At 43.5% G+C, this 14,576-nt stretch overlaps 1 protein-coding gene across 9 annotated transcripts in view; it reads right to left on the bottom strand.

Annotated features, from left to right (window-relative positions):
* The window catches only part of CPLANE1 (ciliogenesis and planar polarity effector complex subunit 1), a 221,997-nt gene that overhangs the window by 98,634 nt on the left and 108,787 nt on the right, over positions 1–14,576 (bottom strand). For all 9 annotated transcript variants that reach the window (XM_077462837.1, XM_077462838.1, XM_077462841.1 and 6 more), the window contains exon 26: positions 10,949–11,813. In XM_077462837.1, the coding sequence (XP_077318963.1) occupies positions 10,949–11,813 (865 nt within the window). The remainder of the gene's footprint in view (positions 1–10,948; positions 11,814–14,576) is intronic.

Raw genomic sequence — 14,576 nt, 5'->3', positions numbered from 1 at the left:
TCAAAGAACTCAGTCAAGTTATAGCCAGGCCATTATTCCTGATATTTGTGGACAGCATAATGACAGGATTACCACCAGCTGATTGGAGAAAAGCCAATACTCAATATTCAAAAAAGGGCAGAAACATATTCTTGGGAATTACAGGCCAGTCAGCCTAACATCAATAGTGGGTAAATTATTGGAGGGGATGAGTAGGGACTATATCCAAAGATTTGCTGAAGAGAAGAAGATCATTACTGGTAATCGGCATGGGTTTATGAGAGGACGTTCCTGCCAGAACAATCTGCTAACATTCTACGAGGAAAAGAGCTGCCATCTAGATAGGGGGAGACCTGTGGATGTGGTGTATCTGGACTTTGCAAAAGCATTTGATACAGTCCACCATAAACACTTAATTTACAAGCTGAGGTCTGCTGGCTTGGACCATAGGGTCTGTGCTTGGGTAAAAAACTGGTTACAGTGAAGGGTCCAAAGGGTGGTGATAAATAACATGTACTCAGACTGGTCTGGAGTGGTGAGTGGGGTACCCAGGGTTCTGTCTTGGAACCAATTTGTATTCAATATATTCATAAATAATATAGAGTTGAAATAACTGGCTCAGTTTCTGTTTTTGCAGATGACACAAAGATAAGCAGAGTAATAGACTAACATCGGGACATAGAAATTTTGCAGAATGATCTGAATAAGATAAAGGAGTGGGCAGACAAATGGCAAATTAGGCTTAAAGCGGAGGTCCACCCTAAAATGGACCTCCGCTCATCGGAATCCCCCCCCCCCTCCGGCGCCACAATCGGCACCTTTCAGGGGGGAGGGGGGTGCAGTTACCTGGATAATCCAGGTAACAGCACCCACTTCCGGGCTAGCTCTCTGCGGAACGGGGCGTACGTTACGCCCCGTTCCGCAAGCGCCCGCCCCCTTCAGCAAGTGCCCCGCTGCCTGCTGGGAAACACACAGCTCCCAGAGGCAGCGGGGACCGTCCGGATTGCGCCGCGCGGCTCGCGCATGCGCAGTAGGGAACCGGGAAATGAAGCCGAAAGGCTCCATTTCCTGATTCCCATACCCAAGATGGCGGCGGGACCCGGCAGCCGAGCGAGCGATCGGCTTCGGGTGCCGACATCGCGGGCGCGCTGGACAGGTAAGTGTCACTATTTAAAAGTCAGCAGCTGCAGTATTTGTAGCTGCTGGCTTTTAAAAAAAAAAAAAAAAAACGCGGAGTCCCGGTGGACTCCCGCTTTAATGTGGAGCAATGTAAAGTAATGCACTTGGGGGCAAAAAAGATAGATGCTAAATATTTACTAGGTGGAGAACCTTTGGGAGAATCAAGGATGTAGAAGGATCTAGAGGTACTACTAGATGACAGACTGAGCAACAGCATGCAGTGTCAAGCTGCAGCTGCCAAAGCAGGCAGAATGTCTGCATGCATAAAAAAAGGATATATTCCAGGGATAAAACTATAATTCTGCCACTTTATAAAACTCTGGTTAGGCCACATCTGGAGTTATCCATTCAATTCTGGTCACCAGTCCCCTGAAGGTATGTGCCTGAGCTGGAGAGTCCAAAGAAGGGCAACAAAACTAATAAGGTCACTAGAGGACCTCAATTACATGGAACGACTGCAAACACTTAAGAGATGAGACACTTGAGAAGAGACATGATCGTGATCTACAAATATCACAATGGGGATCCCAGCATAGGAAATAAACTATCAAGTCTCAGGAAGTGTAAAAGGACACAAGGCCACACAATGAGACTGGAGGAGAAGCAGTTTAAGATTATACTGCATAGGGGTTCTGCACCGTTAGGGCTATAAGGATGTGCAACTCTCTCCCACAATTGGTGGTGGCTGCGGGGAGTATGGATATTTTTAAAATACTATTAGATGTACCTCTTAAAGGACATAACATACAGGGATATGGGAAATAATCATAGACACTGATACATATACACCTACACAGGTTTAACTGGATGGACTATTGTCTTTTTTCGGCCTTACTGAGTATGTAACTATGGAGTAACTGGCATGAAAACACTCCGTTATTGTAGGTGATAGAGAACTTAACTCCCAGCTAGGACTGAGTGTGTTTGATAGTTTCAGACTCTCAGGCAAGATCCCATATGCCTGGAAGGGATTCATATTCCTGATCTACCATCTATAACAGGGACCAGTATAAGGAAGATAATATGCCTTGGTGATGTGATATGAAACTAATAGAAAATTGTGAATATCTAAGGCTTGAAAAAAATGCCTCAAGAAGTTGGGTAATGGGGTATTGGGGGAAGTGCGGGTGTAAAGAAGAATCAGAATCTTAATAAAAGAAATATGACAATTTTTGGGCTATGATTAAGCATAAGCCAAAGTATTATAGACAAGGGCTGCCTAGCACTGAGATATCAGGAGGTAGTACCTAACCCAAGCATTATCTGTCCAAGTAGTATCACTAACGTATGACACTGAAGATTACTCTAGTTATATGAAAGTAACTGAATGGACTTGAATTGTACGTTAGAAAAAAATTACATCTGAATGTTTTGTGTATGATGTTCTTGTGGTCATAACAAGATTCACAAATCTAAGGGTTAGGTATCTGCTTATATATAAAACTTTTTGTCCATTAGGAAAACAGGAAGTAATCTCAAGAATGAGTATGGCACTCTGTGGTTCTGACTGCCTTGGCAAATCGGAAAATGAAAAAGAAAAAATTAGGAAGTAGAGATATAACTCTACATAATAATTCTCTGAGACGTTGCTTGAATTCCAGGTTAGGGGTGCCTGTGCAATAAGAGCACACATAGCACAAAGATGCCCCCCATCCTCTTAAGAGCGAGGAAGGGTCTTTAGAGAGAGGAAAGCATTGCAAAAGACTTAAGTCTAATGTCGCGTACACACGGCCAGACTTTGACAGCAGAGGTCAGATGGAAACGAATCAGTCGGACAATTCGATTGTGTGTGGGCTCCATCGGACCTTTCCATGAAAAATCTGATGGACTTTATAAATAGAACATGTTTCAAATTTTTCAGCTGGAACTCCACCGGACCCAGTTCCTATCGACAAATCCATTCGTGTGTATGCTAGTCCGACGGACAAAAAACTATGCTAGGGCAGCTATTGGCTACTGGCTATGAACTTCCTTATTCTAGTCCAGTCGTACGTCATCACGTTCAAATCCGTCGGACTTTGGTGTGATTGTGTGTGGCCAAGTCCGTTCATTTGGAAAGTCCGTCGGAACTCCGCTGAAAGTCCGTCGAGAAGACCGTCGGACCTAGTCCGTCGAAAAGTCCGGTCGCGTGTACGCGGCATTAGGCTGGCCAAAGATGATAGAAGAAAATTGCTTAATTTCCCCCACCAACAAAGTCAGTGTTGATGGGGAGAATGCCTCTCGCTGCTCTATTGTATTGTGCCAATGGGGGGCGTGGGGAGCATTAATGGCCAACAGAATACAATTGTTACTGACAGCGGCTTTAGCCGCTGGCAGTAGCTGTATGTAGAAAAATGTGACATGCTGGTCATGCCCAAGTTGATCGATCAATCAACTTGAGTATAATCAGCTTGCCCAGATATGGTTCGAATCTTAGCCAAGCCCTGCTAAACCAGATTAAAACCGCTAATGGCCGGCTTTAGATTTTTGGATTTGTGCCTAAAGGGGTGGTTGAATTTACAGTAGATCTACATGTTACAACCTGATTGGAAACACTAAGCAGGTCTATGCTTAGAGCGCATAGAATCATAAAATAGCTGGGTGAGTCTTGTATGAACATGGTAAAGACCTAAGCCTAAAGGGTCAAGGATTCAGCCAAGTCAAACAGTGCTAAAGAGTAGTACTCTGAGGACAGGACAGACTCTAAAGCTGGCCATAGATGGATTGAATTTAGGCTGGTCCCTCCTGAACTTGCCGAGATTCTATCCATCTATGGGCAGGCTGATTGTACCCAAGTCAATCCATCGATCGACTTCGATACAACCAGCATGTCGGATTTTTAGCATGCGAATATTACCAGCGCTATAGCCGCTAGCAATAAATATTGTGTTCTCCTCACCCCCCACTGGGAGAACACAATAGTTCCGTGGGAGGCAGTCCCTTATCAACACTGACTGTGTTGTTGGGGGAATCTAGCAATTTTCTTCAATCACAATCTATGGCCTACCTAAGAACAGATAATAATATAAGCTGAGAGCACATTCATCGGCACTACCACCCCTGTCAAGAATCAGACATGATGCCACAGCAACCATGTGGCGTAAAAACAGATTAAAGGCTAAAGGAACAATGAAAGGCCCCAGGTATTCAAATAACAGCTGGGTAGCAGGGGAGGGCCAGATGGTTGAATGTGACCAAAGTCACTTTAAGCAAGCAGCAGGAATCAGTCAAAGGTTTATATAAATACATGCAACTAGGAGCAGTAAAAATATAAATTAAGCTTTGGCGCTAAAACCTTTTTGTGCACTGTGAATACTAAAATCATATATGAGTGTGAGATGATCTATTATCTCTGCTGGTGCTCTGGAGAATTTAAAACAAATTGCGGTGGAAACCTTTTAAAACCACTATATACGTGATGTTAAAATGCGTGAAAAAAGAAAAGAGGATGTATGTCTGTTGATTTACACCTCAAAAAATGCACATATGTATTGGAAAAGTAGTGGATCAATCACATAAAAACAATTAAGAATACTACTGTGCTCGGTAAAAAAACATACATAAACCAATATCTGAAAAATCATATGCAATATGTTCAAAGTGATAATCAAAAAGCGTTTTGTGAAAGTACCCAGAAAAAATAATAATAATAGTGACAAAAAATCTTATAATGTCCAACGGAAATTTTCAAAGTCGCATCAACTGGTTGCTGGAAAAACGCATGGAACTTTCATCAAATGAGGAAGGTAGAGTAAAGTGACTAGTGCAGAAGGGTTAAATGCATTCCTCTCCGGTGCGCCACTCTGTGTTAGGAAAAAGGGATCTATATGTGCTCACCAGACAAAAAACCCTCGATGGGTTAATCGAGCAGCCACAGTATGAGCCACTGTGCAGCTTTCTTTGGGCTCTGCTTCTGCTATGCTGGGGAGATGCTTTACACTTTTCCTTCCACAGGTAGTCCGTTTAGCAATTATGCATGAAGGGAAACAGAAGTACAAACATAGTGCAATACTGTTGTTTGAACGTTTTTTTGTTTATTAAGAAGTCAGGTTACTCACAATATCCAAAGAGACAAGATCGCTTTAAAATTAGCCGCGCCGGCGTTGCTGCTTGTATACCAGTGTAAGGTGCACGTTCTAGGCCACGCCCTACGCGTTTCGTCAAAGCGACGTCATCTGGGATGACGCCCCAGATGACGTCGCTTTGACGAAACGCGTAGGGAGTGGCCTAGAACGTGCACCTTACACTGGTATACAAGCAGCAACGCCGGCGCGGCTAATTTTAAAGCGATCTTGTCTCTTTGGATATTGTGAGTAACCTGACTTCTTAATAAACAAAAAAACGTTCAAACAACAGTATTGCACTATGTTTGTACTTCTGTTTCCCTTCATGCATAATTGCTAAACGGACTACCTGTGGAAGGAAAAGTGTAAAGCATCTCCCCAGCATAGCAGAAGCAGAGCCCAAAGAAAGCTGCACAGTGGCTCATACTGTGGCTGCTCGATTAACCCATCGAGGGTTTTTTGTCTGGTGAGCACATATAGATCCCTTTTTCCTAACACAGAGTGGCGCACCGGAGAGGAATGCATTTAACCCTTCTGCACTAGTCACTTTACTCTACCTTCCTCATTTGATGAAAGTTCCATGCGTTTTTCCAGCAACCAGTTGATGCGACTTTGAAAATTTCCGTTGGACATTATAAGATTTTTTGTCACTATTATTATTATTTTTTCTGGGTACTTTCACAAAACGCTTTTTGATTATCACTTTGAACATATTGCATATGATTTTTCAGATATTGGTTTATGTATGTTTTTTTACCGAGCACAGTAGTATTCTTAATTGTTTTTATGTGATTGATCCACTACTTTTCCAATACATATGTGCATTTTTTGAGGTGTAAATCAACAGACATACATCCTCTTTTCTTTTTTCACGCATTTTAACATCACGTATATAGTGGTTTTAAAAGGTTTCCACCGCAATTTGTTTTAAATTCTCCAGAGCACCAGCAGAGATAATAGATCATCTCACACTCATATATGATTTTAGTATTCACAGTGCACAAAAAGGTTTTAGCGCCAAAGCTTAATTTATATTTTAGATTTCTAACCTATTCCTATTCTTAGGGACAGGTCTCAAGCACAGGCAGCTTTAACCCCTTAAGTTCATTTTTTTAATTTATCTTTATTTCACTATATATATATTTTTTTCCCTTGCCTGTGTGGCGAACGGGTGGAATTTGTCCATAGCGCAATCTTATCTATTTTTTGCTAACTAGGAGCAGTAGCAGGAGATGCTTCCTTGATGCTGTAAAGAGGGAAAGAGTAGGGATGCACCGAATGGGTTTTTTGGTGCCGAAACCGATACCGAAAATAAATCTTCCTTGATCCCGAAAACCGAAACCGATACCGAAACAGCACCGATACCGAAATTGACTATTTAAAAAAAATATTTTTATACAGGAGATTGTCAGAGACTGGGGACATGCTACAAGAGATGATCAGAGACTGGGGACATGCTACAGGAGATGGTCAGAGACTGGGGACATGCTACAGGAGATGGTCAGAGACTGGGGACATGCTACAGGAGATGGTCAGAGACTGGGGACATGCTACAGGAGATGGTCAGAGACTGGGGACATGCTACAGGAGATGGTCAGAGACTGCAGGCATGCTACAGGAGATGGTCAGAGACTGCAGGCATGCTACAGGAGATGGTCAGAGACTGCAGGCATGCTACAGGAGATGGTCAGAGACTGGGGACATGCTACAGGAGATGGTCAGAGACTGGGGACATGCTACAGGAGATGGTTAGAGACTGGGGACATGCTACAGGAGATGGCCAGAGACTGCAGGCATGCTACAGGAGATGGTCAGAGACTGCAGGCATGCAACAGGAGCTGGTCAGAGACTGCAGGCATGCTACAGGAGCTGGTCAGAGACTGCAGGCATGCTACAGGAGCTGGTCAGAGACTGCAGGCATGCTACAGGAGCTGGTCAGAGACTGCAGGCATGCTACAGGAGCTGGTCAGAGACTGCAGGCATGGTACAGGAGCTGGTCAGAGACTACAGGCATGGTACAGGAGCTGGTCAGAGACTGCAGGCATGCTACAGGAGCTGGTCAGAGATTGCGGACATGCTACAGGAGATCAATGCAGCCTCACTGTGCCCAGCAGCCTACCAGTGCCCGCCATGTAGCCTGCCTGTGCCTCACCAGTGCATATAAACATACACATATAAATAGCGCACACACACACACACACATATATAAACATATACACATATAAACATACAACACACATATAACACATACATGCACACACACACACATAGAAACATACACACTTAACACACATACATATAAACATGCACACAACACACACACACACACACACACACACACACACACACACACACACACACACACACACACACACACACACACACACACACACTGCCCCCTTGAACTTTTCAACCTTTTGCCACATTTCAGACTTCAAACATAAAGATATAAAATTTAAATTTTTTGTGAAGAATCACCAACAAGTGGGACACAATTGTGAAGTGGAACGAAATGTATTGGATATTTTAAACTTTTTTAGCAAATAAAAAATTGAAAAGTGGTGCGTGCAAAATTATTCGGCCCCTTTACTTTCAGTGCAGCAAACTCACTCCAGAAGTTCAGCGAGGATCTCTGAATGATCCAATGTTGTCCTAAATGACTGATGGTGATAAACAGAATCCACCTGTGTGTAATCAAGTCTCTGTATAAATGAACCTGCTCTGTGATAGTCTCAGGGTTCTGTTGAAAGCGCAGAGAGCATCATGAAGACCAAGGAACACACCAGGCAGGTCCGTAATACTGTTGTGGAGAAGTTTAAAGCCGGATTTGGATACAAAAAGATTTCCCAAGCTTTAAACATCCCAAGGAGCACTGTGCAAGCGATCATTTTGAAATGGGAGTATCAGACCACTGCAAATCTACCAAGACCTGGCCGTCCCTCTAAACTTTCAGCTCAGACAAGGAGAAGACTGATCAGAGATGCAGCCAAGAGGCCCATGATCACTCTGGATGAACTGCAGAGAACTACAGCTGAGGTGGGAGAGTCTGTCCATAGGACAACAATCAGTCGTACACTGCACAAATCTGGCCTTTATGGAAGAGTGGCAAGAAGAAAGACATTTCTCAAAGATATCCATAAAAAGTCTTGTCTAAAGTTTGCCACAAGCCACCTGGGAGACACACCAAACATGTGGAAGAAGGTGCTCTGGTCAGATGAAACCAAAATCAAACTTTTTGCCCACAATGCAAAACGATATGTTTGGCGTAAAAGCAACACAGCTCATCACCCTCAACACACCATCCCCACTGTCAAACATGGTGGTGGCAGCATCATGGTTTGGGCCTGCTTTTCTTCAGCAGGGACAGGGAAGATGGTTAAAATTGAAGGGAAGATGGATGCAGCCAAATACAGGACCATTCTGGATGAAAACCTGTTGGAGTCTGCAAAAGACCTGAAACTGGGACGGAGATTTATCTTCCAACAAGATAATGATCCCAAACATACAGCAAAATCTACAAAGGAATGGTTCACAAATAAACGTATCCAGGTGTTAGAATGGCCAAGTCAAAGTCCAGACCTGAATCCACTCGAGAATCTGTGGAAAGAGCTGAAAACTGCTGTTCACAAACGCTCTCCATCCAACCTCACTGAGCTCGAGCTGTTTTGCAAGGAAGAATGGGCAAGAATTTCAGTCTCTCGATGTGCAAAACTGATAAAGACATACCCCAAGCGACTTGCAGCTGTAATTGCAGCAAAAGGTGGCTCTACAAAGTATTAACGCAAGGGGGCCGAATATTTTTTTAATTTTGCACGCCCCACTTTTCATTTTTTTATTAGTTAAAAAAGTTTCAAAAATCCAATAGATTTCGTTCCACTTCACAATTGTGTCCCACTTGTTGGTGATTCTTCACAAAAAATAAAAATTGTATATCTTTATGTTTGAAGCCTGAAATGTGGCAAAAGGTTGAAAAGTTCAAGGGGGCCGAATACTTTCGCAAGGCACTGTACATACATACATACATACATATATATACATATATATATATATATATATATATATATACACACACAAAAACATGCACACCTATAACACACACACACACACACATACATACAACACACACATACAAACATATATATATATAGAGAGACTTTTTTTTAAATTGTCAGCTGCAGCTCTGTACATTAATCTCCATGCTGGGTACTGCACTCTAGGGGGATGCAGAGAGCACAGCACACACTGCTAGATGCCTCTCCTTTGGTTTCACTTTCACAGTAAACATCGTGCCCAGCTCCTGCACAGCCGATTTACACATCGGCTGAGGAGACATATGCAGCCACCGCTGTGGAGAGGGGGACTTTAGAGCGAGACCCCACAGGCTGACTGCAGCATAGGTGAGGAGGGAGGGGAGGAGGAGAGCTAAAGACAGAATGACACCCCCGTGATGGGCGGCACCGTGGGCGGGGCCAAGCTCCGCAAGCCCCGCCCCATTTTGGCACCAGTAACGGCGGAAATTCTCTTTCGGCTTTCGGCCGAAATTTCGGTGCATCCCTAGGAAAGAGAGCATGAAGCATGACATTCCACCTAGAGGGCAGCGTCAGCTTTCAGTCCCACATCATTAACATTATTCGCTGTAAGGCTGGGTTCACACCATGCAGCTCCCAGCAGGGGTCCGGTGCATCCTGGTTCACTGTTTCAGGTCTGATTTCAGCCCAAATTTTTGGCTGAATTCGGACCTGAAACGGACCAAAAGACGCACAGGGCTCCTGTGCAAATTTGCACCGGAACCGCAGCGGAGATATGTGAATCAGCTCCAGTCAAAATCTCCTGCTATTGCGAATTGGACGCGGGGAACCTGCATCCAATTCGCAATGGTGTGAACCCTAAAATTGGTAAGAACAGGGAATAAAAGTGCCCAGTAAGCTATTTAAATGGACATGGAAAGTGCTCCGCGCATCAGACTTTTACCAGAAAAAGTCTTGAAAGTGCCCCATGCAGAACTCAGTGCCTGGTGGTCACTTCTAGGCAATCCCCGCAATGTCCAGGTCAGTGAGGTCTAGGCCTGGTACTCCTAAAATCCAGCTGAGCATGACTGTGCCAGGTAGCAGTAATTCACAAGACAAAGTGATTTGAATTGAAGAAAAAAAAAGTCAGTGTTTAACACAGTAGAGCTCCTCCTAGGACACTAGCAAGAAAAGCTGAGTAATGCTGGTAGTAGGAGTGGTTATACCCTGGACAGGCCTACAGTTTTTGTTTGCCAGTGTCCAATCCTCTTGCAGGAGGAAATATAACTCAAATGTATTAGAATTACTTAAAGACATTAACTAGCCAACTTGTCTTGAAAATGCCCATTTGACACTGAGTGGAAAAAACTAGACAGTTCAGATGGACTGTAACCCATTATAAAGTTAACTTTTTTCTAAGATTGATTTGGACACTGCCATTACTAACCTCCTCCTGAAAATGCTAGGTACTTAACTGTTAGCTGATCTTCTAACTTTAGTATGCAGTCAATGGCCAAAAAAAAGTATCCATATGAGGACAGTCAGATTACTTTCACAAGTTCTTACCCACAAAATTATTCTAGGCTAGTGACTTGCTGTACTAAAGTAAGACGATTGTCACAACAGCCAAAACAAGAAGCATTTGTAGAGTGAGAACTCAGCAATGACAGTCTACAGGTTTCTCCTTAAAAAAAAAAAATCTTTTAAAACAGGGGTTGTCCTTTAAATGTCAGCACTTACCAGGTAAGGTTTTTCCAAAAGCCATACAGATGTGAGAATAGCAGCAGATGAGGTCTTGACACGTATGGCGGTGTTGGATCCAACGTGGCACAGTTCTGCTTTACCTCTACTATAGAACAACCTGCGGTCGGACCAGCGGATCATCCACTCAACCAGCTTAATTTCATTGCTGTATTTGGCCTGAAGCTCAGCTCCGAGCTCTTCACTAGGTTTGCAGTGTTTGTTCTTAATGAGGTTGTAGCTGTAATGATCAAAAGTGTATCCAGAAAAAATCAAATTACAGTCATCTTCGTGGCACTTTTTTGTTCTTTGATCCTGTAAGCCAAACAAGCCGTTTTTGACAGATCGTGATTTAATCCTATGAAAGTACTTCTCAGCCGAGGACAATGGCTTCCCCAGCATCACCGTTGAACATAAGACTGGAGATGGCTCAGTTGTGCCTTGAGTCTGAACTAATGTTCTGTCCACAGTAGGGGCATTCTGGGGTTCTGCATTAACTTTGTAGCAGGAACCAGCTCTGAAGACACTTTTTATCTCAGGTCGCCCCAGCTTGCGTTTTAGCGTAGTATGAACATCGAATGCAAGGGAGTTGAGCTCATGTTCTCGAAGATGTGGAGCAAAGGAAGTGAGAAAAGGAACTGCTGGCTCAGTGCTATGAAGCAAGTCCCTCTCCAGAAGATAGCTAAGAAAGAGATCCAGGAAGTTGGTGTACTCTTCATCGTCACACTCAAACTCCCAGGTGCCAACTTTGGGTACAGTGGGTCCATTCTCAATGGGCATCTCATTTCTCTCTTTTATTTTTTCTCTGACTTTGTTTGACATTCCACTGAGCACGGGTTTACCGAGTGGGGTGTGCCACTCTGTTCTGCAAAAGAGGATTAATACATGCTAAAAACAAAAAATAATCCAACCAAAGAAAAAATAAAGGTACACTCCATACAAAAAATTAAAACATTTAAAGAGACAGTGTCATCAAGAGATATTATTTAAGATGTTGCTGATGCTGGTATTGTACAGCAATTCATTATGTCCTTTGTCAGTAGCAGGCTACTCTCTATGAAGCCTCCAGTGCCCTGTAAGTGGCACCAGGGAGAAGGATGAATTTTCTCTGCCTGTGCATCTGAACTCACTGCTGCTCATTAAAATGTTACTAAACCCACAACAGTAAAATCAGTCTGTATATGCAGTAAAGCATGCTGGTTATACTCACGGTGGAACCTAAGGGGTTAATCTTGCATATTGTGTAAAAAAGGAGGTTTGATCCTGTCTTCTCTGATCCTCCCCTTTTTCCATCGTCCCCTAATCATCTCCTAATAGTACAGAGCGCCGTGGGGACAAGCTGCACATGCTCAGTTTGGTGTGCATTGCTAGGGAAGTTTTTTTTCATGTGATCAGCACAGGGCCAATCAGCACTGTCCAGACAGAGGGTCCTGCAGTGTCATACGACAGCCAGAGTAGAATTAAAACTCTTCCTACAAGCTTTAACCAGCATTTTGCTGGGCAGTGATAGAAGTCACAAGACTGCTATATACTGCTGATGAGAAAAGGTGTACTGTGGGAGACCAGATATGGGGAATGCAGGGTCCTGAGTTTAGTAACACTAACAATGTGCAGCTCCACAGACAACAGCCTTGGTGGCCTTGTGGCCAGTACAGAGCCTACTACAGATAGCCTCTGACACTAACATTTTATGTATATGAGCAGCCTAAAAGGGTGTTACTTTGTGACAGCATGGATTGATCCTTGTTTAGCCCTCTCTGTTTAACAGAAGCTGATCGATAGACTGGCTTCTGTCAAACGGTCCTGCTGGAAAACCAGCATTCGATCAGGAGAATTCTGCATTCACATTGCTCGTGTGGATGCAGGAATCTGATTTTATTTTTCTGTTCTGCCAACTGGTTGAATGAAAAAAAAAAAACTCAGGGTGTAGCACCCAGTTTTAAACATGAACTATGGAATCTGCCCCTAAAAAGGCAAAGGATGGCAGAGGACTGGTCATCAATATTGCACATACACTCCCTGTAGCTGATCTCTTCCCCACTACTGACTCAGGACTGGTTCACACCTACACATTTTTAGTGCTTTTTGCATTTTGCAGATTTGCACTGCAGTCCATGGTTTCTCATGGAACACATTCTGTAGTGCAAATCTGCAAAATGCAAAAAGCACTAAAATACATTAGGTGTGAACCAGGCCTTACTATGCCTTGTTCTACATTGTATCTCTGTGCAGAAGCACCATCTTGGATGGGGAGCAGGGCATTGTTGGAGCTGCTCCCCTGATGACTGGTGGAGAAATTATTAAAACAACAAGGGAGTAGAAGAAGCACAAATACACATAATGAATGAAGCAGAAAGAATGAAGATCCATGCACTGCAGGTCCGCAAGCACAGCTTCTTCTCCAACAAAGACAACAGTGAAAACAAAACAACAGTGGTGACATCGCTAAATCTAACCAGCAGTTAAGGGAATGGTGCTTTAGATCAGGAGTCCTCCTCCTCTGCAGCTGAAGCTGAATTGATTGAACAGGAAGCACTATGTACAGTAGCATCCTGTTCATTTATAAACTGTACATGAAGCTCACTATTTTTTTTTTTTATATAATCAGCAGAGTCTGGGGGGAAGTTCTGTTGCAAGTTCGCAGTCACTGAAGAGACCATGTGCTTACAGCAGGAGGACGTTCTGTTTCGCAGTATTCAGAAAAACGGTATTCGGGCATTCGGGCAGCTCCAGAATCCAGTAAAATGAATAATCTTTATTGCAACATATAGGTGGATAAAAACAGCTTACATGTTTCCACACAAAACCTTGATCACATCCTGTGATCAAGGCTTTGGGCCATAACATGCAAGCGGTTTTTATCCACCTATATGTTGCAATAAAGATTATTCATTTTATTGAATTCTGGAGGTGCTGGCTACTTTTTCTTCTGAAAAACTTATGGATGGAGATCCTTTAAGCCTGTGCACCCAGCTGTTAGACTCCACCAGATTTGTCTGGCGTTTCCTTTGTTGAGAGCGCTGCTCTTGTGTATCGTCTGTTTCGCAGTATGCCTTATGTCGGTGGTAGTGAAAGAGTTAAAGCGGAAGTCTGGTCAAAAACTAAGTAAGCTTAAACCTGCTCCCACTCCCATTCTAAGCCCTATACCAGTGATGGCGAACCTTAGCACCCCAGATGTTTGGAACTACATTTTCCATGATGCTCAACTACACTGCTGAGTGCATGAGCTTCATGGGAAACATAGTTCCAAAGCAACTGGGGTACCAAGGTTCGCCATCATTGCCCTATACTAACTACCCTGTAAAGGAAAAATGCTTCTATTTACCTAATCTAAGGGCACTCTGGTCCAGTCACATGATCTCCCCAGAGGCTGTCTTCTGCTGCAGAGCCTGGGCAGTGACATCACCCATAGACTTCCTATGGAGTAACCGTTGTCAGCCTCCTCTCCGCTGAAATCAGAGTTGGGAGACGATCACATAACCATACTGCAGTGCATTAGATTAGGTAAGTATAAACCCCTTTCCTTTTGCAGGGGTGTCCAAACTTTGGCCCCCAGTTGTTCATGAACTACAATTCTCATCATGCCTAGTCATGTCTGTGAATGTCAGTTTTACAATGCCTCATAGGA

Source organism: Lithobates pipiens, unplaced genomic scaffold, assembly GCF_037356315.1.
Source record: "Lithobates pipiens isolate NorthernLeopardFrog02 unplaced genomic scaffold, aLitPip1_a1.2 Scaffold_3, whole genome shotgun sequence".
Lineage (NCBI taxonomy): Eukaryota > Metazoa > Chordata > Amphibia > Anura > Ranidae > Lithobates > Lithobates pipiens.
This window is presented reverse-complemented; position numbering and strand designations above follow the sequence as displayed.